Source organism: Chiloscyllium punctatum, chromosome 45, assembly GCF_047496795.1.
Source record: "Chiloscyllium punctatum isolate Juve2018m chromosome 45, sChiPun1.3, whole genome shotgun sequence".
In the NCBI taxonomy this organism is placed as follows: domain Eukaryota; kingdom Metazoa; phylum Chordata; class Chondrichthyes; order Orectolobiformes; family Hemiscylliidae; genus Chiloscyllium; species Chiloscyllium punctatum.
The window spans coordinates 17,010,371-17,032,599 of NC_092783.1; the positions used below are offsets into that span (position 1 = coordinate 17,010,371).

General features: G+C 41.9%; 1 protein-coding gene across 2 annotated transcripts in view; it reads right to left on the minus strand.

Annotated features, from left to right (window-relative positions):
- Nucleotides 1-5,587: 5,587 nt before the first annotated feature.
- LOC140467191 (synaptotagmin-6-like) overlaps nucleotides 5,588-22,229 on the minus strand; it is a 294,594-nt gene continuing 277,952 nt past the window's right edge. The window contains exons 6-8 of one of the 2 annotated variants that reach the window (XM_072563373.1): nucleotides 19,934-20,063; nucleotides 8,822-8,896; nucleotides 5,588-6,941 (exon numbers count right to left, since the gene is read on the minus strand). In XM_072563373.1, coding sequence (XP_072419474.1) covers nucleotides 6,870-6,941; nucleotides 8,822-8,896; nucleotides 19,934-20,063 — 277 coding nt within the window. In that variant the 3' untranslated portion in view covers nucleotides 5,588-6,869. The remainder of the gene's footprint in view (nucleotides 6,942-8,821; nucleotides 8,897-19,933; nucleotides 20,064-22,229) is intronic. The other variant, XM_072563374.1, reaches the window with a different exon arrangement.

A 22,229-nucleotide genomic window follows, 5' to 3' on the forward strand; every position in this document is an offset into this window, starting at 1 on the left:
CTGCTGAAATACTCAACAGGTCAGGCAGCATGTGGGGAGAGAGAAATAATATTAATGCTTCAGGTCAATATATCAGAATGGCGTAGTTTATCTTTTCCCATTAAAGATCATCTCAACCTGAAATCTTAATTCTACTTCTCTCGAAACACAATATGTGTTTATTTAAAGCATATTTCAAAATGAATATTGCCTTCATGAAAGTAAAGAACTCTTCCACAAAGGAAGCCGGTCACTTTTTGTTCTTTCTGTCCCCATTAAACAGGGCACATTTAAAATTTTCCTACGTGGGTGTAAATAATCTGTCAAGATTAGAGTGGCGCTGGAAAAGCACAGCAGGTCAGGCAGCATCGAGGAGCAGGAAAATCGACGTTTCGGGCAAAAGCCCTTGAAGCTGATGAAGGGCTTTTGCCCAAAATTTTGATTTTCCTGCTCCTCAGATGATGCCTGACCTGCTGTGCTTTTCCAGCGCCACTTAATCTAGACTCTGATCTCAAGCATCTGCAGTCCTCACTTTCGCCTTGTAAATAATCTGTACCAACTGCTCATTCTATAAGGGCATCTCTGTCCAATATGATCACTCAGTTTGTCAGCTTACCAAATAGCATAGGGGTCTCAACACTTTTCTGATATAAACCCTAGTGTCGCCTGAAATGTCAGCTTTGGGTTTTCGGATTCAACAAGCGAGGCAAGAAAACACAGATTAAAACCTGATGGCAAAACACGGCAATGAGAATGGAAACCCTTTTTCTTGATTCACGGAAAGGGGAAGGGAGGAGGTGGAATAGAAGGGAAGGGAAAAGAACGGAAGGGAAGGGGAAAGGGAGGATAGGGAGGGGAGAAGAGGAGAGAGGAAGGAAGGAAATGGGAATTGAAGGGAAGGGAAGTGGAGGGGAGGAAAGGGAGGGGGTGGGAAGGGAAGGCAAGAGAAGGGGAGAAGAGGGAAGGGGGGAAGGGAAGCAAGGGACGGGGAGAGGAAGGAAGGGGAGGGGCGTGGGGCAAGGGAAAGGGAAGGAATGGAAGGGAGCCCACTTCTGGATAGAATCTTCTACTGCTCCCAGAGGTGACCAGCTTGGAGTCAACAAGGCATTGATGAGCTGGGATGGTGGTTTACCCAAACTCTGGCACCTTCTCTGCTCTACTAGCTCATGGTCAGCCTACCCACCCAATGGATCCACTTTAGTGACTAAGTAAGTACTCTATGAGGACCTCAGTCTACCAGCGCTGTGATGAATTCAGAAGGGCTTTTGCCCGAAACGTCGATTTCGCTGCTCGTTCGATGCTGCCTGAACTGCTGTGCTCTTCCAGCACCACTAATCCAGTATTTGGTTTTCAGCATCTGCAGTCATTGTTTTTACCTGGCATCACACCATGCAGTGTGATCCACAGTTTAACCAGCGGGGGGCAGTTTGCCAGCTTAGCGGAGAGAGGTTCCCCCTGTTAAAGGGGCTGGATACTGAGCAAAGGAGTGCCTGCTGTGAAGCAGCCCCTTTATCTGGTTTCTGACCCACATGCCATTTCTCCCTATGACACATAGCTGGAGAATCACCCACAAAACCTGGTCCTCCATGATGCTGACTTCAACAGTAGGCCCTTTCTGTGACGCAACCACATGTAACAGTTTCCATCCTCTGATTGGCCCAACTCAAGTTGGCCCGGCCGTCTTTCCATGTGGTACTGGAAAAGCAGGTCTGACAGCATCCAAGGAGCAGGAGAGTCAATGTTTAGACATATGCCATACTTTTTGACTCTGACTGTCCAGCACCTGCAGTCTTCACTCTCTCCCTGGATGTTTTTCTGCTGGGTCTTAGCTCCACCATGCTAGTGACCTTGGCAATGCTTGAGTAGGTTCAGCGGGTCCTGCCTTGGAAGAGGCCTCCCTAGTCAAGCTTCCTGGTGAGTACTACCCCTCCTGACTGCCTTTCCCAGGCACCCCCGACCACTCCCCCGATCATACCCAAACCACGAATGTGAATTACAAAATGATAACCAGCTCTAGTCAGGAGAGATTGATCTTGGTAATGTAATTATATTCTTCGAACAAGAAATAGATTTGGTGACATAGTGATTAAGCTTAGATGGCACCGGGTGACATATTACAGATTCGCAACTGTATTTTTAAACAGGAGAATGGACCTCCTTTTTAAAGGGTTCATTAAATCCAAAATATCTTCATAAACGTAAGTTCTTCTTCTTATTCATTTATCGTCAAATTTCGGATAGAAGACGAGCATCCAATTTGTAACCATGACGTGTAAAGGCAAATAAATTAAGCCTTTTCCAGTATTAATTCACCATAGCTTTTGTATTTTTTTTAAAAGGAAGCTTGTAGTGATTGCAACAAGGTCAGCCAGGTGGACATCATAAGATATGAGTTCCCTGACTGGCGCTGTTAATCTAATCCAATCAGGGAGCCCTGGCTGACAAATACAAACAGGACTGTCAGACATCTTGTTCACTGTGAGAGCTGGCTCTGAGGGAGCTGGATCAATGTGAGGGAATCTCCATGGGTAAATAAAGGATGACTTGGCAATGGGACATAGGTCTCTGTGGAACTATTGTGACTTGGTAATGGGTTATAGGTCTCAGTGGAGTTATTGTGACTTGGTAATGGGTTATAGGTCTCAGTGGAGTTATTGTGACTTGGTAATGGGATTTGGTCTCTGTGGAGTTATTGTGACTTGGCAATGGGTTATAGGTCTCAGTGGCGATAAGAGAAAAGCACAGTCTTGAAGAAATTTGCTCACAACAGTTGTCTATGAGCTGGGGTAAGCATGTCTGGAATCATGCCGTGATTTGGGAAGCTTGACTCTTTTGATTTTGCCATCAACAAATGGGTCCAGAATGTGGAAAGAATGCATTTGTTTTTACAGGTAAATGATATTGGGGCAGATGAAAAACAATGGCTAATTCTCCTGATAGCTTGTGGACCTGCAACCTTTTCAGTTATTCGGAGCCTAACTTAACTTGAGGCACCAGATACTAAAATTTTCCAAGAGTTGACATATTTAGTTAAGAAAAATTACAATCCTAAGCACCCTGTAATTCTGAGTCACTATTGGTTCTACTCGGCAATTTCAGAACCAGGGAAACCGTATCGGGTCTCTCGATTAGGTTCAGGCAACTGGCAGAGGCATGTGACTTTGGTTTGACCCTTAATGAGATGCTGAGAGACTTCCATGTGGAATTAATGATGTAACCATGCTAAAACACCTACCAGCTGAAGCCTAACTGAGCTTCAAACAGGCACTGCAACTGGTTTTATTATTGGAAAATGAAGCAAGTGGACCATAGGGCTTTTTTTTCAGATTCCCTATCCACACCGACTCTCCAAAGAGTAACCCACCCCCCCCCCCCCCTCTGACTAATGCACCTAATCCTATGGACAATTTAGGATGGCCAATTGACCTGACCTGCACATCTTTGGAATGTGGGAGGAAACCGGAGCACCTGAAGGAAACCCACACAGACACAGGGAGAATGTGAAAATTCCACACAGACAATCGCCCAAGGCCTGAATCGAACCCAGGTCCCTGGAGCTGTGAGGTAGCAGTGCTAACCACTGAGCCACCGTGCCATCCCTACTCCAACAGAAGTGGACACCCTCACCAGTCTAACTGAGCTTGGGAAACACCACCTGAGTGAACCTTGTATCAGCCCACAGCATAACCCCAAAACAAAGCCAAGCCTTGGCCAAAGAGTTAAAATATCTTTTAGGAACTGGGCTGACAAGCCATTGTAATTGCTGCTGGTATGTGGACTTGAGATAGCAAAAGAGTCCCACTTGACCTAAATGGAGTAGAAGAACTCATAAACCGTACCCAAGAGAGCACACAACCTAAAAAGTCCACCTTCACCTGGCTGGAATAGATACATTGCTTAGAACATCCAAATCACAACCAATCAAAATAAGTGTCTGGTTAAATGGTCACCTGGTTCTAATGGAGGTCAATACTGGCGTGGCCAAATCAGTGATTGCAGGACCAATCTTTAACAAAATTCACTCTGAACTCCAACCTTTAAGTTTGCAAAAGACCTTGGCTAGACTAAGAACCTGTATCAGGGAAACTTTTACAGATTAAGGGTGCAACTCTGTATTGGAAGAGTCCATAATGGTTTTAAACTTTCCAGACACACTTCCAGTCACAGCTGAAAATATCAGACTCTGGACGCTGAAAGATCCAGTCCTGGCAAAACTGAAACAGCTGATGTTGACAGGGGAAACCAAAGGACTGTCACAACCAGAAATGAAACCTTTTTGGACCTGGAGAGACCAGGTCACAGTGGAGGATGACATATTATTATGGGGAGTTAGAGTGATTGTCCAGAGCAAAGGTCGCTGCTAGATACTGGCTGAACTCCTCCAGGGTCATCCAGGGGTTTCCAAAATGATGATGTTGTCAAGACATTTTGACTGGTGGTCAGGGTTGGATGCAAACATAGCCACATTGGTGGGCAGTGCCCAGAGTGCCAATGAGGGCAAAAGTTATTGCCAGCAGCTCCCCCACATTCGTAGGAATGGCTGGGTAAACCCTGGGTTCAGTTACACATCAACTTACGCAGGTCTTTTCATGGGCTCAATGTTCTTAGTCATTGTGGGTACCCACTCAAAGTAGCTGTATGTGCATAGAGTTTATTGGTCAAACACAGGGACAACGACTGAAAAACTGCGCACATCTTTTACAACACACAGATTCCCAGACATGTTGGTCATAGATAAGACGCCATCATTTACCATCAGGGAGTTTGAGTATTTTCTAAAGTCGAATGGTATTTGACATATAAGGACAGCTCCATCCCATCCATCATCTAATGCTCTGGCAGAAAGAGCAGTCAGAACTTTGAAAGCAGACTTAAATAAACAGCCTACAGCCTCAATAGATACCAAGCTGTTCCAGTTCTTATCTGATTGTAGGAACAATCCTCATGCAACTATAGAGATAGCTCCAGTATAGTTGTTAATGGGGACAAGCCTCCGCACCAAGTTAAATCTGATCTTCCTGGAAACTGAGGCGGGGGACAGTGAAGCAGCCTCAGCAACACCAGTGCTGGACAAAAGACTCTGCTCAGTGAGAGAGACAGTTTACTTGAAGGGATGAAATTTGGTGTAGGAAACACGGGAATGGCCCTACATGGGTAAGAGACATGGTCAACACGAGGTCAGGTCCAGTGATGTATAACGGTCAGGTCAGTGCAGCAGACCTGAACAAGCACATGGACCACATGAAAGCTGCAAACTCACAAACATATGGGAGCAAAACACGCCCGGCTCCTTAACTGCCTTCCTGACTGTTCCAGAACCTGTGGGTTCTCCCTCTCCATCAAGTGTTGAAGATACCTCAGAATGTGAGGTGGGTGCGGCAGATGTCATTGCTTTTGCTGCCTGAAGAAGACAATGAATTTCTTCTGAGATGCTCTGGGTGCAAGAGGCAAACTACTGTGTGTTACATCCTGCCCATATTAAAGGCAGAGTTGGAGAAACCTGACCCAGTGTCAAAACACCCAAGGAGTAGCTGCAAATAAAGAACCAGCCTATGTCCACGGATTCAGAGTTGGTGGGGAGGTGGGGGGGGGGGTGGGGGGTGGAATGTAGTGATTGTAAAATGGTCAGCAAAGTGGACCCATAGAATAGGAGTTCTCGGATTGGGACTGTCAATCTGGTCCAGATATAAACAGGAGTGTCAGAGGTTCTGTTCACTCTGAAAGCTGGCTCTGAGGGAGCTGGGTCAGTGTCAAGGACTCTTCACATGGAAATATAGGGGCATGGGATACCAGCCTCTGTAGAGTTATTTCAAAGCTGATTTTTAAAGTGCTCCTATTCAAACTTTCAACCTGGTGTGCTAGAGCAGGATTAAAACCACAGTGAACCCTCCCAGAGCAGTAGATGTCTATGGGTTCTCTCTACTGGAATAACACTGACGTTAACCATTAGGTTTTTAGATTTTATCTCCAGTGTCAGGATATTTTAGGGTTCAAGTCCTGACTTTAACCAATGAAAACTCTCCTTCAGTTCATCAGCCAAGTCTTAATACACAGAATGGAACCCAGGAGTACATTCCAGCCTGATTAGGGGCTGGGGGAGGGGAGGTTGGAGTGAGGTCCACATAACATTCTGATTTGTTACCTTGATTGTGACCTCAAGACCCTTTCATTTGTTAACTCACAGAATTCCAACCATACATTAATCTTAACAGCTCAGCAAATTATGTAGTAACCTAAAACCAAGAGTCTCTTGCATTTCTTTGATGTGCTACAAGGTTAAACATTACCCTTTAAGCATGCTTTTGCCAAGTTAAAATTAAAGTGATTAGTTTATACATCAATAATGCTTTCTACACAGTAAAACATTGTAAAGTAGGTTGCCTAATATTTTGATAGCCTGAGGTTGCTGAACTATTGCAGATTTTGATCTATGATAAATGTATAGTTTGGTCTTTCATGGAACTGACAAATTATATTGACATGACAAAGAAAACACAAGAAAATTTGAACATGATTAGGATCTTTTTTTTGAGGCACGTAACTCAAACCCATGTATTGGTTTCAGCTGCTGATGCAGATAATACAAATTTCACACGCCACTGAAAATATTTGGGCTCCATCTCTCTCCCTAGTGCAGGACACAATGTTCCCTTGTGCCTCCCTCTTATTTATAACTATGGCTCCAGAACAGCAATCCTGTCTCCTTCTTGCATAACGTGTGAAAGTCACCCAATTTTTGGACTTGCTTTCTGTCCAAGCAAGGACAAGCTATCTCCATACTTGTGTCCATTTCTTTCAGAGTTTAATATAGTTTTCCTGTGAGGAAAGAGACTGACATTACATTATGTTCAGAACATGGAAGGATCCACAGAATCTCTTTACGCTGGGAATCATGGTGTTGCTGGAGGTTTAGGAGATGGACAGGACCCTTGGCTGTCAAAGCTGGCTGTGCGTCCTTGCCACTGAAAAGTAGAAGATAGAAAACCTTTGGGTTACTCTCTCATTGAACACCAGTTTCCATTTCCCTAATGGCTTTAACACACAAAGCAGTCTAAAGGTCTCAGGAACGGCTATGGAATATGGAAATAGGAGGAGGTGTGTTTCAAGGAGAGCAACTTGGCAATGTTTCAAGAGGCAGTGGCAGAAAGTGAGGCCTGGAAGAGAAGTAGGGAATGAGGTTTATAAACTGAAATCAGATTAGTGGATACTCTGGGGATCATAGATGCAGGCTTTGAAAAAAATTCATGAAATAGTGGGCCTGAAGTCTAGGAAGGCTAAAAGAAAAGAATCTTAATTTTAAAGTATTGGAGAACTCTCCTTTCCAATGGAGATAAAGTGATGGGAAGGCAGTATTTGGTACAGAATTGGCAAGGGCAGTACTGTCTGGCTATAACCTGAGGTAAAAACAATGACTGCAGATGCTGGAAACCAGATTCTGGATTAGTGGTGCTGGAAGAGCACAGCAGTTCAGGCAGCATCCAAGGAGCTTCGAAATCGACGTTTCGGGCTAAAGCCCTTCATCAGGAATAAAGGCAGTGAGCCTGAAGTGTGGAGAGATAAGATGGGAATTATTTGGTCACTAGCAAGGGCAGCAGTGTAGCAAGTGTGTCTAAATGATGATAAGTTCGAAGGTGCTACTTTAAATGGGCTGAGGCATGAAGGAAATGGATTTGCCTTGTCTTAGTGGTGGTGAAGATATGGGGTTAGAAATGCAGCTCAGGATTGGACAGGATTCTGACAATACAATCGATCTGGTCAAACATCATCACACTGGGAGACAGAATCAATGGCGAAGGCTTATAATTTGAGTATGAAGCTGAAGGGTACTGTGTCATTATTTTCAATACTTTACCAAAGGACATTTGTCACCCATCCAAGAACAGACACATTTAAGAATACAAAAACGATGTGAAACGTTCAAAGACGAGACAACACTTTCCATAACAATAATGAACAAATATTGGTGTAAAGTTACAGACTCCCTTTTGGTGTACTTATCATCTAACACATGTCAAGTAATATACTTTTACCAAGAACCACAACCAAGTTGTCAATGAAAACATGTGCCCCCTTTTAACCCTCATATGGTGGCTGAATGTGACTGGGGAACAAAGAAAAGGAATACGATGCTCCATGAAGCCAGACCCAAAATGTTACGTTTCAGAGAACAAAGATGGCAATAACCAATTACAGGTGCAAATTTGCAATTGTTAAATAAAGGGGGATATTCATTGTGGAGTAACCTGGCACTGTATAAGAGGAATGTGAAAAAATGTCAACTTGGTTTCTCTAATTAAGTTTGTTTCCTGATAGGGGTGCTTGAAATAGGACTTTCAGATATTGGCATGACCTGGCTTTATCTCTGGTGCCACGCTCACTGGAGTGAGAGCAGCAGGTCCTCACTGCCATCCGTACTACAAATTCAGAGATTAGCTCTGGGGCAGTCAGGAAAATTAGCATCTGCACAGCATTTAATTGGCTGCAATCACTTAAAGGAATAGGCTGAAAATTAAATAGTTGGGAGCAAGCTCTTCACATCATGAGCCAAAGTGAGTGATTCCCTAATTTTCACAACATTGTGCAGAAATACTTTGAGAAAACATTTGGAGCAGAGGGAAGGAAGCCGATGAGAGTCAAAGCATGGTAAAAAGTGAATGTCCTAAATGGTCAGTGCCATCTACATTCACCCTTGTGTGATAATACAGCACCGGAGGAAGTTCAATGACCCAGAGACAACAAGGATACAAGAGGACAGTCCAACATTGCATTCTCACCAACAGGTTTTTTTTTTCCTTTTATCACCCTCTAGCCCTCATGGTAGTGAACACCACCTACCACTTACCAGTAATGTGGAGGAGGTACCACTATACCCTTCACAACCGCTTCCTTCCCCCGCAAGTGTGCCTTCACCCACAGCCTAAGACAAAGGGGAAGCATTAAAAGCCTCAGGATATGAAGTTCTTCATTCCCTGCACCTGTCATCACCCTTCCATCTCTGGCACCTGACTTATATTGCATGTGATGGAGGGGTTTCACACTATCCGTTGTAATATTTAAGAAGAAAACGACCCGGAATACATTTCAAAGAACAGCAATGAATTGTCCCCCTCAGCCTTTGACTTCTCACTTTACATGAGGAGGAAGTCTGTGTTGACTTGGACAGGCGATTGGGAGGAGTGGGAGATGGAGAGATGTGAGAGTGGCAGCAGATGCAGGTTGCTCTAGTTAAATTTATCATCTCAGTCCTCTGTAGAGCTGGTAGGACACATGTCACCCGTCACCATTAACCACTTTGGAGGGGGCTGGGGAATGAGTGGAGTACTTCTGTTTCCTGAGGAGCAGAGACTAGAACTCCAGCTCCAGCTTCTGGGCTGATGTGATTCTGCTGATGGTGAGGGGGTGCCTTCCTGCTCAGCAGGACAATTACTTGATGTAAATGTGGATTACAAACACAAAAACTCCCTTTGCATCACAGCTGAACAGATTGTTACTCAGCCTCAGGGTCCTTCCATCATCTCACACTCAGCATACAGCATAGAGATATGAAAACACCAACAGCTAATGATTTTGGATCCCTTGACTGCAAAAGGAATGGACAATGTGTGGTTTGTTACATTTTGTTACCCTCCCAGATGTCAATAGCAATGAGTAAGAGGTTGGTCAGCAAGAGTGCCTTGACTCCCTATTGTAGGCTTACCATTAACTATTCTTGCTCTAAATCATTAATCACCCTCTTCCCTCCAGCACAGAGGCAACCACACAGTCAGGAGAGTAGTTGATGAGGAGCGTACAGAGGAAATTATGGCTGTATAAATGGAGATAGCATGAATGATGGTAGTTTTTGTAGGCTTGCACCAATTCTGGAGGCTGCTAAAAATGGCAGATGGGACCTGATTCTGAGATTGCTGCCTTCATTCCTAGTCATAACGAACCATACTACACACCTATTCCCTTAAAGGATGTGGAGTCGGCTCAGCTTCACAAAGACTTAGGTGCACAAACCCACAGAGGAGATGTGAATCATAGTCTGCATTTAAGATCTTTTTGGAAGTTAATTTAGAAGCTCTTACGTGTGTTCTCTCACATCCTCTAGCAGCACCATGCCCTCATTCTACCTCCTTGTGTTTCCTATACATCCTCCAGGGCTCATGTGCTCCTTCCATGACCAATGATGAAATAAGGCACAGTATAAAAAAATCACTGAGCCATAGATATTTCCAAAACGACCCACTCAAAGATGTCATTACACATCTCTGAAGTCGATTGGCCAGGTCTCCTGGCTCAGAAATATGGACAGAAGGATCGATGCTGTGTCCATTTTTGTTTGTCATTTATAAAAATGATTTTGATGAGAGTATAGAAGGCATGCTTAGTAAGTTTTCAGAAGACACCAAAATTAGTCGTACAGTCAAAAGTGAAGAACATTATCTAAGATTAAGAAGAGATCTTAATCTATTGGGTCAATGGGCTGAGGAGTGGCAGATGGAATTTAATTTGAATAAATGTGAGATATTGCACTTTGGTAAAACAAACAAGGTCAGGAATTATGCAATTAAAAGTAGGGCCTTGGGTAGTGTTGTAGAACAGAGAGACCTCAGGGTTCAGGTGCATAATTCTTTGAAGTTTACATCAAAGATAGATAGAGTGGTTAAAAACATGTTTAGCACCCTCACCTTCATTGCTCAGACTTTGAGTAGAGAAGTTGGGGCATTATGTTGAGGTTGCACAGAGCATTGGTGAGGTCTCTTCGAGTACTGTGCATGGTTCTGGTTGCCTAGTTATAGGAAGGATATCATTAAACTGGGGGAGGTTCAGAAAAGATATAACAGAATGTCGCCAGATTTGAGTTATGAGCTGGATGGCCAGGAACATTTGCCACAGAAGGGTAGGAGGTTCAGTAATGACCTTATAGAGATTTATAAAATCATAAGGGGGATACCAGAGTTAGGTGGAAGTGCTTATATTTTTCCCGTGTGTGTGTGTGTGTGTGTGTGTGGAGGTGTGAGACGCAGTGAAAGACAACAGGCATACAAATCTTTATTCAATTTCCACCAGCAAGAAGAAAGGAAACACCCAAGTGGCCAGTGAATCTCTTAGTTATATACTTTTTTCTTTTCTCTTTTTTAATTTTTTTTCCCACAGTTAGGTGGTAATGTGGAGGTTTTATAAAATAGAAGAAAAAGAATAAAACAAAAATAACCAGGAGATTTCAGTGCTTGTCACTGGCCACTTGGGTGTTTCTTTTCTTTCTGGTGGTAGGAATTGAATAAAGATTTGTACACCTTGTGTCTTTCACTGAGTCTCATACCTGCACACCCACACACACACACACAGCATGGGTGCTGGGGAAAATATAAGCATGACTGCAGTTAGGCAGTAGTGTGGGGGTAAGGAGAAAAATATAACCAAGACATTAGAATCTCCTTAGTTGAGAAAAATGAAATATAACCAGGAGATTAGAATCTCCTCAGTTCAGGGACTGACTCTGAGCTGGCTAGCCACAGCCAATGTACTGTGCACAAAAAAAAGGGTGACTTGGTGACAGGATACCAGCCTCTGTGCAGTTATTTCAGTGGCGACGGGAGAAAACAGGATTGGCCTGAAGAACATTTACTAACAACGAACATCTTAGCATTAGGGTAAAAATTTCTGGCATCATGCCTTTATTTGGAAAGCTCAACTCATTTGACCTCACTGTTGAAGACTGGGCCCTCTATGTGGAAAGGCTGCCATAATTCTTTTCCAGGTTAATGACATTGGGGCTGATGGAAAGCAACGATATCGAGGCTGCATCCATTTTGGACCCTGAGTTTTCTTCATTTACTGTGCACAAGTAAATAAAGGGTGACTTGGTGATGGAGTACCCATCTCTGTACAGTTATTTTACTGGATACGACTCAATTCCTTCCCACTCCACTTCCTCGAGTACCAATCGCGTATGCTGGGGCCATTTATTTTGGAATGGGTCTACTTGTTGGAGGATTTCCTCACTCCAAACAACGTCCTGCCTTATTAGTGAAAATGTGGTCCAAGATGTCAGATGTTCTTGTATGCCAGTCCAGAAACATTTACCCTGGTGGAAGCAGGTGATATTCATGGTCATGTTTTTAAAGGACTTGTCGAGCAAACTGATGACAGCAATGTAGTGAAGGGGGGTGGGGCGGGGCGGGGGGGGGTGGTGGTGGTGGTGGTGGAGTGCTGCAGGTAATGATTTTGTGAAAACAAGGTGGTAATTGCATGTAATACAACTTGAAGATACAGGTTGATTCAACCCTTAGATAAAATCCCGATGGTGTGGAAGCCATTGAGTTCTCCTCAACCCTCCAACCAGTATCCCACCCACTATATTCCTGTGACCCTGCATTTCCAACTAGCCAATCTAACTAGCCTGCATACTATGAGCAAATTTAGCTTGGCTAATCCACTTAGCCTACACTTAGCCTTTGGACTGCAGGAGGAAACCAGGGCACTCAGAGGGAGCCCATGCAGATGGGGGGGACATGTAAACTTCACATAGATAGTGGCCTGAGGGTGGAGTCAAACCTGGGTCCCTGGGGCTGTGAGGCAGCAGTTCTAACCACTGAACCACCATGTGGTCCATCTTCAAGTGCACAGCACAGGTGGCTATAACAGGAGATTGCAACTTCATTATAGATCCAGATACACAGGTTAATCCATATTAGTAAATATGGACCTCCTTAAGGGGCGGCAGAGTGGCACAGTGGTTAGCACTGTTGCCTCACAGCGCCAGAGACCCGGGTTCAATTCCTACCTCAGGCGACTCTCTGTGTGGAGTTTACACGTGTCTGCGTGGGTTTCCTCCGGGTGCTCCGGTTTCCTCCCACAATCCAAAAATGTGCAGGTTAGGTGAATTGGCCATGCTAAATTGTCCGCAGTGTAAGGTGAAGGGGTAAATATAGAGGAATGGGTCTGGGTGGGTTGCGCTTTGGCGGGTCGGTGTGGCACTGTTGGGCCGAAGGGCCTGTTTCCACGCTGTAAGTAATCTATATCCAGGCTAGTTTTTGAAGTTCAATATCTTGCACCCAGTAAGGGGACAGCCAGTACCAACTCTGATTATGAACTAGTCAATTCACTACTGGTATGTACTCAGCAATGTTAACACAATTGGGTTCAATGCTGAGTTGGAAATTGAGAAATGCAAATGGTTCTAAATTTTGGAGAGATCAATCCCAGCAGGATGACATGGACAGGGACATATCTAATAAAATAGCAAGCAATCTGTGAGCAGCAATTCAAATAAAGTCCCAGCATGATACTGAACTAAGAGCAGAAAATAATCCAAGGATAACTGAAGTAGTAAAGAGACATCATAATGCTGCAAGAAAAAACATACAAGAATCAAGAGGTGCTACAGATCCTAATGACTGTGAACAGTTTTTTAAAAAAGCAATGGGTGATAAAACAGATAAAATCTACAAAATGGAAATGGAAGAAATTTGCTTGCGATAGTAAAAGCAACAAAAAGCTTTTGCAATTATATTGGGGGAAAAGAATAATTAAAGCAATCTCTTAAATATTTGAGTGGCAACATAATAAATGGAAATAGGCAGTGATAGACAGATTACATGATTTTTGGACACATATTTACAGGAGAGGAAGAGAGTACAGTGCTGGAAATCCCAAGGGACTAATATTAAATCAAGGCTGGTGACTCATCAAAATTATTTTTTTATTACAGAGAATCTCTACAATATGAAAGTAGTCAGTTTGGCCCAACTCACCTTCTAATCTTGCTTTACCATGGCTAATCCAACTAGACACTGTGGAGCAATTTAGCATGGCTAATCCACCTCACCTTTGGACTGTGGGAATAAATCCATACAGATACAGGGAGAATGTGCAAATTCCACACAGACAGTTGTCCAGAGGTGGAGTCAAACCCAGGTCCCTGTGCTGTGAGGCAACAGGGCTAATCACAGAGCCAACATACACCCTAAAGTAAGTAACATAAAAGATAAGAGAAAATAATAGCACCGAATGGGCCAAATCTCCACAACCTTATTGTTTGCATCCTGGTTCTTGATGAAGGCAGCTGGAAACATTACAGAGTCTTTTGATTAAGGAACCATTATTTTAGTTTGGAAAATTGAAAGGCTGAGAGAGGAAAGGCAAAACAAAAAATGGACATAATAACCCACAATTGTTGTTGGCAAATTACAAGAATTCATAACAATGAAGGAGTGACTGAACATCATGACTATTCTCAACTGCTCAGACAGAACCATCAAGTATAGATCAGGACTATGGAATCCAAATGAATGTTTTGACGAGATGACTAAAGGAAATCAGACAATGTCATTTCAAGGTTATTTATTTAGACTTCCAGTAAAGAATTGATAAATTCTGTCAGGAAATCAGTTTGTCTTACTTTAGATTTGGGTGATTAGTTGAGCAGCAGATTGTAGAGGGTAATAGGAATGTGAACTATGGTGTCCCACAGACACCTGGTATTGGTGCCCCAACTATTCACTCTACTTAATAATGATTTAGGTGATGGGATAGAAAGCCAAATACCTGGGTTTGACAGTGTTGCCAAAATAAGCAGCATAGTCATGTAACATTACAAAGAGATTATCTAAAGTAAGTCTATGAATAAATAGATAGATACTTAGAAAAAACATAGTGGCAGATTGATTTTGGTGTAGATAAATGGGAGACTATCCTTTTGGAACAACTTCCAAATACTTTCTAAATGATGAAACATAGAAGCAGCGGAGACTACTGGGGGTTTGGGGGACTCATTACATAGATTATTAAACTATCATGGGAATAAAGGAAGTCATTAGGATTAATATGTGATTGGCCTTTATATCAAGTGGACTATACATTGTGAACAGGCCTGGGCAACACAATGTCGCAGGTATCCTATTGGTCTTAGAGGGAGTACTGAGTATCTTTGAAACCGAGGACTCCAAGAATTAAGCATTGAGGGGAGATCACACAATCTGTACTCCCACAATTTTTTGGTTGAGGTGAATTCAAAACAGTATGGGGAACGGACACAACTTCTGTTCGTTGGGGAGTTCAGAGATGGGGCCATAATATAAAACTTAGAGCCACATCCCTCAGGAATGAAGTTAGGTAATCCTACTGCAAACAAAGTGTGGTGCAAGTTTGTAACTCTCTTCCCTAATCAGCTCTTGAAATTAAATCAGTTGTAAATTTGAAATTTGAAATTGAGGTTTTTTTTGTTATTCAAAGGTATTAAGGGACATAAATTAACAATGGGTACGTGGAATTAGATCAGAAATCAGCCATGATCCTCTTGAGCAGAACATTTTGTAGAATAAATAGCCTACCCTGTTCCTATGTTCCTCTATTGCTTTGAATATATACAACTGAAGACAATAATCCCATACAATTTAGCTTCTGTGTCCAGTTTAGGGAACTGAAACTGGAATAAGACATCCAACAAAGAAACAGCTCAGACAAGAGTCACAAAAGTGAAACCTGGTTTGGAAGGATTAAGTTAGACTGAGAAACAGGAGGAACCTGGGTTTTTCAGAGTAGAAAGGAGATTTTTTTGTTAGCCAAGGGTGTTACATTTACCTCTTCCACACCTTTCACTTCCTTCGGTATCTTTTTAAAAGATTATCTGTTTTAAAGATGCCCAATGAAGTGAAACATTTGGAAGATCTAAATATAACTATCTTTACAAAACACTAAAATGAGGGGGAAAGGGCTTTGGCATTGAGAGACAGAACCAGATTAAAGAAAGTAATGCTTGATGGATTCAGTTGACACATCGTCGTCTGAAGTAATTTTGATTTTGTTGGCTTAAGCAAGGTTTAAAGGTATTATTGAACCTCATAGGCAGTCATGCCACTCAATAATGAACTCAAATCTGAAATGTTGAGTGTTTAATTAAGTGTTTGTTTCATCTCATTAAAGTAATTCGTTGGAAGACCATTCAAAGAATTTTCTCATCAGGTCACATCAAATGTACTTTTTAAAAATTGTAATGAGATTAACATGATCAAGTTCAATATGATCAAATCTTATGATTCATTACTCATAGTTTGGGGGCTACTTGTAAAAGAAAATTAAATATTATAAATAGAACCATGCCATAAAGATTTAGAAATGAAACTTGATAGAAAGAAAACCAAATGGAAATATAACGCAAGGGAGTGCTGGTGGTTTTACTTAGATGTTATCACACATCAAACCAGCCAGCATTGCTGTTTACCTACCACCTGAGTAATAGTACTCATTCCATGCTCACCTTCCAAATGCCTTTGCTTTCCCACTTATTTCAATGGCCTTTCAAACCTGTTCTTAACTGTGGACCTGAATTTTGCCCAATCACTGGTTGAAGACATATATTCAAAAGCCTCATAGATTTTTATGTTAAGCAAACTTTCTTATGCTCTTTATCTTAAATATTTTTCACTCAAGTTTGCTTCTCTTTCTTCTAGTTCTAGATTGGATTATTCACAGGGTTTTCAGAATTTGTTTGGAAAAGGATGAAGTGGACACTGTGATGATGTTGCTCCTTTAACAAGGTTAGGTTATCCTTTGTTTTTTTCAGGAGGTTATAAAGGCACAGACTCTGAAATGTCTGGGGTTGATCCACTTGAGAATGCTTTCAAGTTAAAAACAAACACTTGTATAATAAAAGGAGAGTGGCCAGTTCTCCCAGCTCAGCTTTTCCCTGCTTTGGTTTGGTTTGGTTTTAGCAGTCTGGCTGTTGAGTCTGTTTGAGGCTGCTTATCCAAGAAACAGCTACATGGAAGAAGGTATTCCATGCTGCCATCTCTTTCTCTCTCCTGTAAGATCCTGTGTTTGATTTTACCTTTTGTACCAAGGAGTGTTTATGGGATTGTTGCAAGTATTTGGAATGGCATCATTAAGTTGGGATAGTCTGCTGGGTTTTTGGATAGGTTGTTATTTGGTATTCTGTTCACCTTTGGTTGTGTTTCATTTGGTAATCTTGTAAATAGATTCTGTTTAGTTTAAAACTAAGTGGTTTGACCAGCTACATCCCTCATGACTCTACAACTGCTTAACACAACTAGCAAAGTTAGGGTCCGGGCTACTTCTTTGAAATGTTTGAGAGTATCTGGCCTGGTCCATAACAACAATTAATTCAAGTAATTGGTATTTGTGCATTCTTGATGTGCTTATAATCCTGATGCTAATTCATATTTACTCAGATGCAAGGTATAACCATTTTTAATCAGCCTATTTAGATATGCTGTAACACATCTTCATGTCAGTTTGGACTTGAATCAGACCTTCTGGTCGAGAGATAGGGACACTACCACTGCACCACAAGAGATCCTTGAATCAATCTGTATATCAGCTTATGTGTTTTGAATTTTTGCACCTTGGAATACTCCCACATTGTTAGTTTTTCTTCTCATTTCCTGTTCCCTGCATTAGACCAACCAGAAATGGAACCGACTGGATCCATTGGGTCTCCACAGTCTGATGACTCTCTGCAACCACAAACTAATATCAGGTGCAAATCAAGCTGGAAACTGGAGTTTATATCCATTCATATCCCAGTCACTCACTCCCTTCATACCAGACCCTAACATCATGCAATGATGTGACCCTCATATCCATGACACCTCTCTGCAAGGGAAACACAGCTAATCCCAATTGTCGAACTCCCTCTTCCAAAATATCTGCAGCAATATTTTCTCTTTGGGTGCTGATTCAATCTTTGATGAAAGCCTTAATTGAAACTATCTTAACCCACATTCACAGGCTATGCAAACCACCTTAGCATTAAAAAAAAAACACTTTTCCTCATGTCCCTTCTTATGTTACCCACCTGGCTGAGCATTTTGTTCACTCATGGGATGAGGTCATGTCTGCATAAGCCAGCATTTATTGCTCATCCCTAATTGCCCTGAGGGCAGTTAAGAGTCAGCTACATTGCTGTGGTCTGAAGTCATACGTGGGTCAGACCAGTTGAAGATATTAGGACATTGGTGAACCAGATGGGTTTTTCCCAACAATGATTAGGAGAAAGTGAGGACTGCAGACGCTGGAGATCAGAGCTTAAAAATGTGTTGCTGGAAAAGCGCAGCAGGTCATTCCTGAAGAAGGGCTTATGCCTGAAACGTCGATTCTCCTGCTCCTTTGATGCTGCCTGACCTGCTGCGCTTTTCCAGCAACACATTTTTAAGCTCTAATCAGCAATGATTTCCTGATTGTCATTAGATCCATAATTCCCAATTCTTTTTTGAGTTCAAGTTCTACCATTTGCCATGGCAGGATTTGAACTCAGGTCCCCAGGGCATTAGCTGACTATTCTGGATGAATAGTCTGGTGATAATATTACTAGGTCATTGCCTCTCTGACCATTGACTGTTACACCAATAAGAGCAGCTTTTCCCTCTCCAGTCAGTCTTGACACAAAATGATTTTGATCAACTCCATCAAACCACCTCTCAACCTTCGCTTCTCCAAGGAGAAGAAACCCAGCCTCTCCAATTGATCGCCATAACTCAAATCTCCCATCCTTCAAACAATGCTTAATAATTAAATCCTTTCTGCACTCTCTCTAAAGCCTTTGCATTAAAGTATATTAAAAGAAGCTAGGAGTGTTGTCCCTGGAAAAGGTGACCTGATTGAAGTTTTCGAAACCATGACTATGCTGCATAGAGTAGATAGGGAGAACCTATTCCAATTCATGAAAGAAACGAGGAGAGGGAATATATTTAAGATAAGGTGAAAGCGAAACAAGGGTGATGTGCAAGAAAATGTTTTAACACAATGGGTGGTTGGGGTATGGGATGCTCTGCCTGGAAATATGGTGGAGGTAAGTTCAATGGAACCATTCAAGGGGGTAATTGGATGATGATCTGGTTCGAAATCTTGTGCAGGAATATGGGGAAAAGGCAGGAGATTGGCGCGAGATGATAGAGCCAGTGCAAGCACAATGGACCAGTAGACCTTCTTCTATACTGTAGTAATTCTGTGATTCTGTGCAATGCAGTATCCAGATTTGAACAGTTGTTCAGTTGAGGCCAGAGTAGTGCTTTATACAGATTTACTTTAACCTCTGGCTTTTGTATTGCATGCCTCTCTTTACAAGTTAGCTCATGCTTCAGAGCAGAACAAATTGTTCAAACTTTCGCAGTTTGCTTTAGGAACGATGGTTACTGAGGAGTTTTGACAAAGAATCCAGAGTTAGAAAGTAAAAAACAAACAAAGTTGGAAATAAAAGAAGAGAGAATGAGATTGGATGATGCCGCGCTGAAAGGATGAGATTTGAATATAGGTTCCACAGCTTTGAAGTCTCAAGAATTAAGGAGTGGAAGTCAAAAATGATGAACTGGCCAAATTTCAACATTACATGAAATAGGGAGAAGGATGGGTGCACAGGAAGTACAAAAAAGAGGAAAGTATTGTGCTCACTGACAACAGTAATATGATTAAAGTCAGGAGATGAAGACAAATGTTAATGGAATGAAAATTTGGATGGTAAATGAGAAAAGAAAAGACTCTAGACCATTGGATTTCTGTTGTACTCTGTCAGGAGGTGAAGAAAATGTGTTCAAAGAGACTCCCATAAATGGGAGCTTAGAAAGGATTCAGACTTTATGGAGGGATTGAGTTGCTGGGGAAATCAGCAGGGGTAATTTTCATCTTCAACAGCTGAGTAACAACTGAACAGAGCAAACATGTTGCTCATTATATTACCTACTGCCTTTTGGAAATGGCAGATTCTTGTTCAGAGTGTTAACAACTACAATGAATTCACAAAATCAGCCCCTTTGGATGCAACACTCATTGAATAATTTGGTTTAAGCATATAATTGTACAACACATCTAGATTTTAAATTTCCATTACTGTATTTTATTTACAACTTGTTTGCATTCAGCTGTAAGATTATGAACAAAGGAAAATATTTTAATATATCAGAAGCATACATCTTTTGTACATTAATTATAATGGAATATGAAGCTCTCTTACCTCTACCAAGGGGTGCCAATGTGCTATTGGCTTACGTGGATATGCCAGCATTTCATTCCAGTGGTCCCTCCCTAGGCCTTCAGCATTGACACCCACACGACACACTCCAATGATCTCATTATGGCCAACACTAGTCATCATGAAGGGAAGGAAATGCTCATTAATATAAATTCATTTGTGTGACTTCCATTATACAAAGTAGCAGAAATGGACTGAAGCTAAGTTATATCAAGAAGGAACCAGCCAATTTCCTGTGTGTTATTGACTGTCCAAAGTGAACTTGCACGATAAAGATCATGGGGCAGAGCCCAGTCTGTGCTGAGTTTATTGATTTCACACAAATTAACTGGAGGGGTCTTCCAATTGGCCTCAGTGCCTATGGGTTAGGAAAGTGTAAAACCAGCCAGGGGTCTTATTTTGGTCACCTCTCAGTTGATTAAGCTGGAAGGTATATGCGTCAGGGAGGGTCATGCTGAGGTTGTACCAGACATTGGTGAGGCCTCTTCTGGCATATTGTGTCCAGTTCTGTTCACCCAACTATAGGAAGGATATTACTAAGCTGGAGAGGGTTCAGAAGAGATTTAGCAGGATGTTGCTGGTAGGAAGGTTCGAGTTATAAAGAAAGGCTAGATAGTATTGAACTGTTTTTTCACTGGAGCATAAGAGGTGGAGAGTTGACCTTATAGAAGTTAAGTTAATAAAATAATGAGGAGTACAGATAGGGTTAATGGCAGTTCTTTTTTCCTGAAGGCGGGGGTTTCAAGACTAAGGGATAAAGAGTTAAAAAAGACATGAGTCTTTTTATTTTACACAGAGGGTAGGTTCGCATATGGAAGTAACTTTCTGAGGAAGTGATGGATATGGGTACAATTATAATGTTTAAAAGACATTTAGGTAAATTACATGAATGGGGAAGGTTTGGAGGGATATGGACCAGGAGCAGGCAGGTGGGACTTGTTTAATTTAGGGTTATGTTTTGCATAGACTGGTTGGACTGAAGGGTCTGTTTCCATTCTGTATGAGTCTATGACTATGCTTCATATGCTTGCACACACAATCTGGCTTTACAGAATTTGCCTGTATGGCTGCACACAACATGACTTAACTCCTATAAGAGTGGAAGTGGGAAATTTGAAGGGGAAAAGAAAACCAACTGAACTGATCTCCATGGCATTGTACAGGTGGGAGACAATCTGTATAAATTTTGCATTATTACCTTCTGGCTATGAATAAGGGAAGAACTAAATTTTACAGCTGATATTATGAAGCTGCAGCCTTTATCTAATAACATTTTCCTTCTGTAATTGCATGTTAACAGTTTTCAGAAGGAGACAACGTCTTCTGGGAGCTAATATTGCATCTTCAATACTCTGTAACATTGATTTGGTGTATCACAAGTTTGTCATTCCGTACACTTTCAAAAGGGAATTTTATATTGACTTGAAAAGGGGAAGGAAACAGATTAGAAGGTATCAGTGGGAAAGTGTGACTGATTTTGGGAGAATGGACTGCATTGCCATATTTCATAAATATTAACTTAATTTATGTTTAATTAAAGGAGAAGGTATGAGAACTGGCAGGGTGGTTAGGTGATAGGGAGAGTGAGGTGATTGGGGGAAGCAGACTACTGGTAGGGTGGAGGTCAGCAATGTGATATGGTGGGGATGGGTGCGATTGAGAACTCAAATGTGACCAGGAGACGGGGTGTGATCTGGGGGATATTGGGATAATGCAGAGAAAGATAGAAAGTGAGCAAAGAGTTGGGTGATCAGAAGCAATCAGTAGAGAGGCGACCACAAGCAAGGAAGTGCACTTGTTTATTTTGGGGTTACATTCTGCATGGACTGGTTGGGCCGAAGGGTCTATTTCCTTGCTGTATGAGTCTATGACTCCATGAGTGTGCAGGACAGAGAGGAAATTTGGAAGGGGACGGGGGAAATTAAAAGAGAAAGTAGGTGTGACCAAAAGAGTTTGGGTATGAAAAATAATGGGGAGGAGCCTAATAGCAGCAGTCATTGACATTGTAGTGGAGAGAGGATTACATGGGTGTCTGCTTCAAGTATACTGGGGCTGAAGGGACACACAATACCTGATATTGGCAGTTAAAGAAAGGTAAACAATGTTCATGGTGGTTCTTACTTTGAGTGCAATGAATTGCTAAAATTATAGCTTACACTATTCATCATCTGCTCGCTACTCATGTCACATAATGTAAAATCAAAGCTTAAACTGGGAAGTTTTCAGTCAGTGGTATTTCTCATGAGAGTATGCTGGATTGCAGTGAAATCTTCAGTCT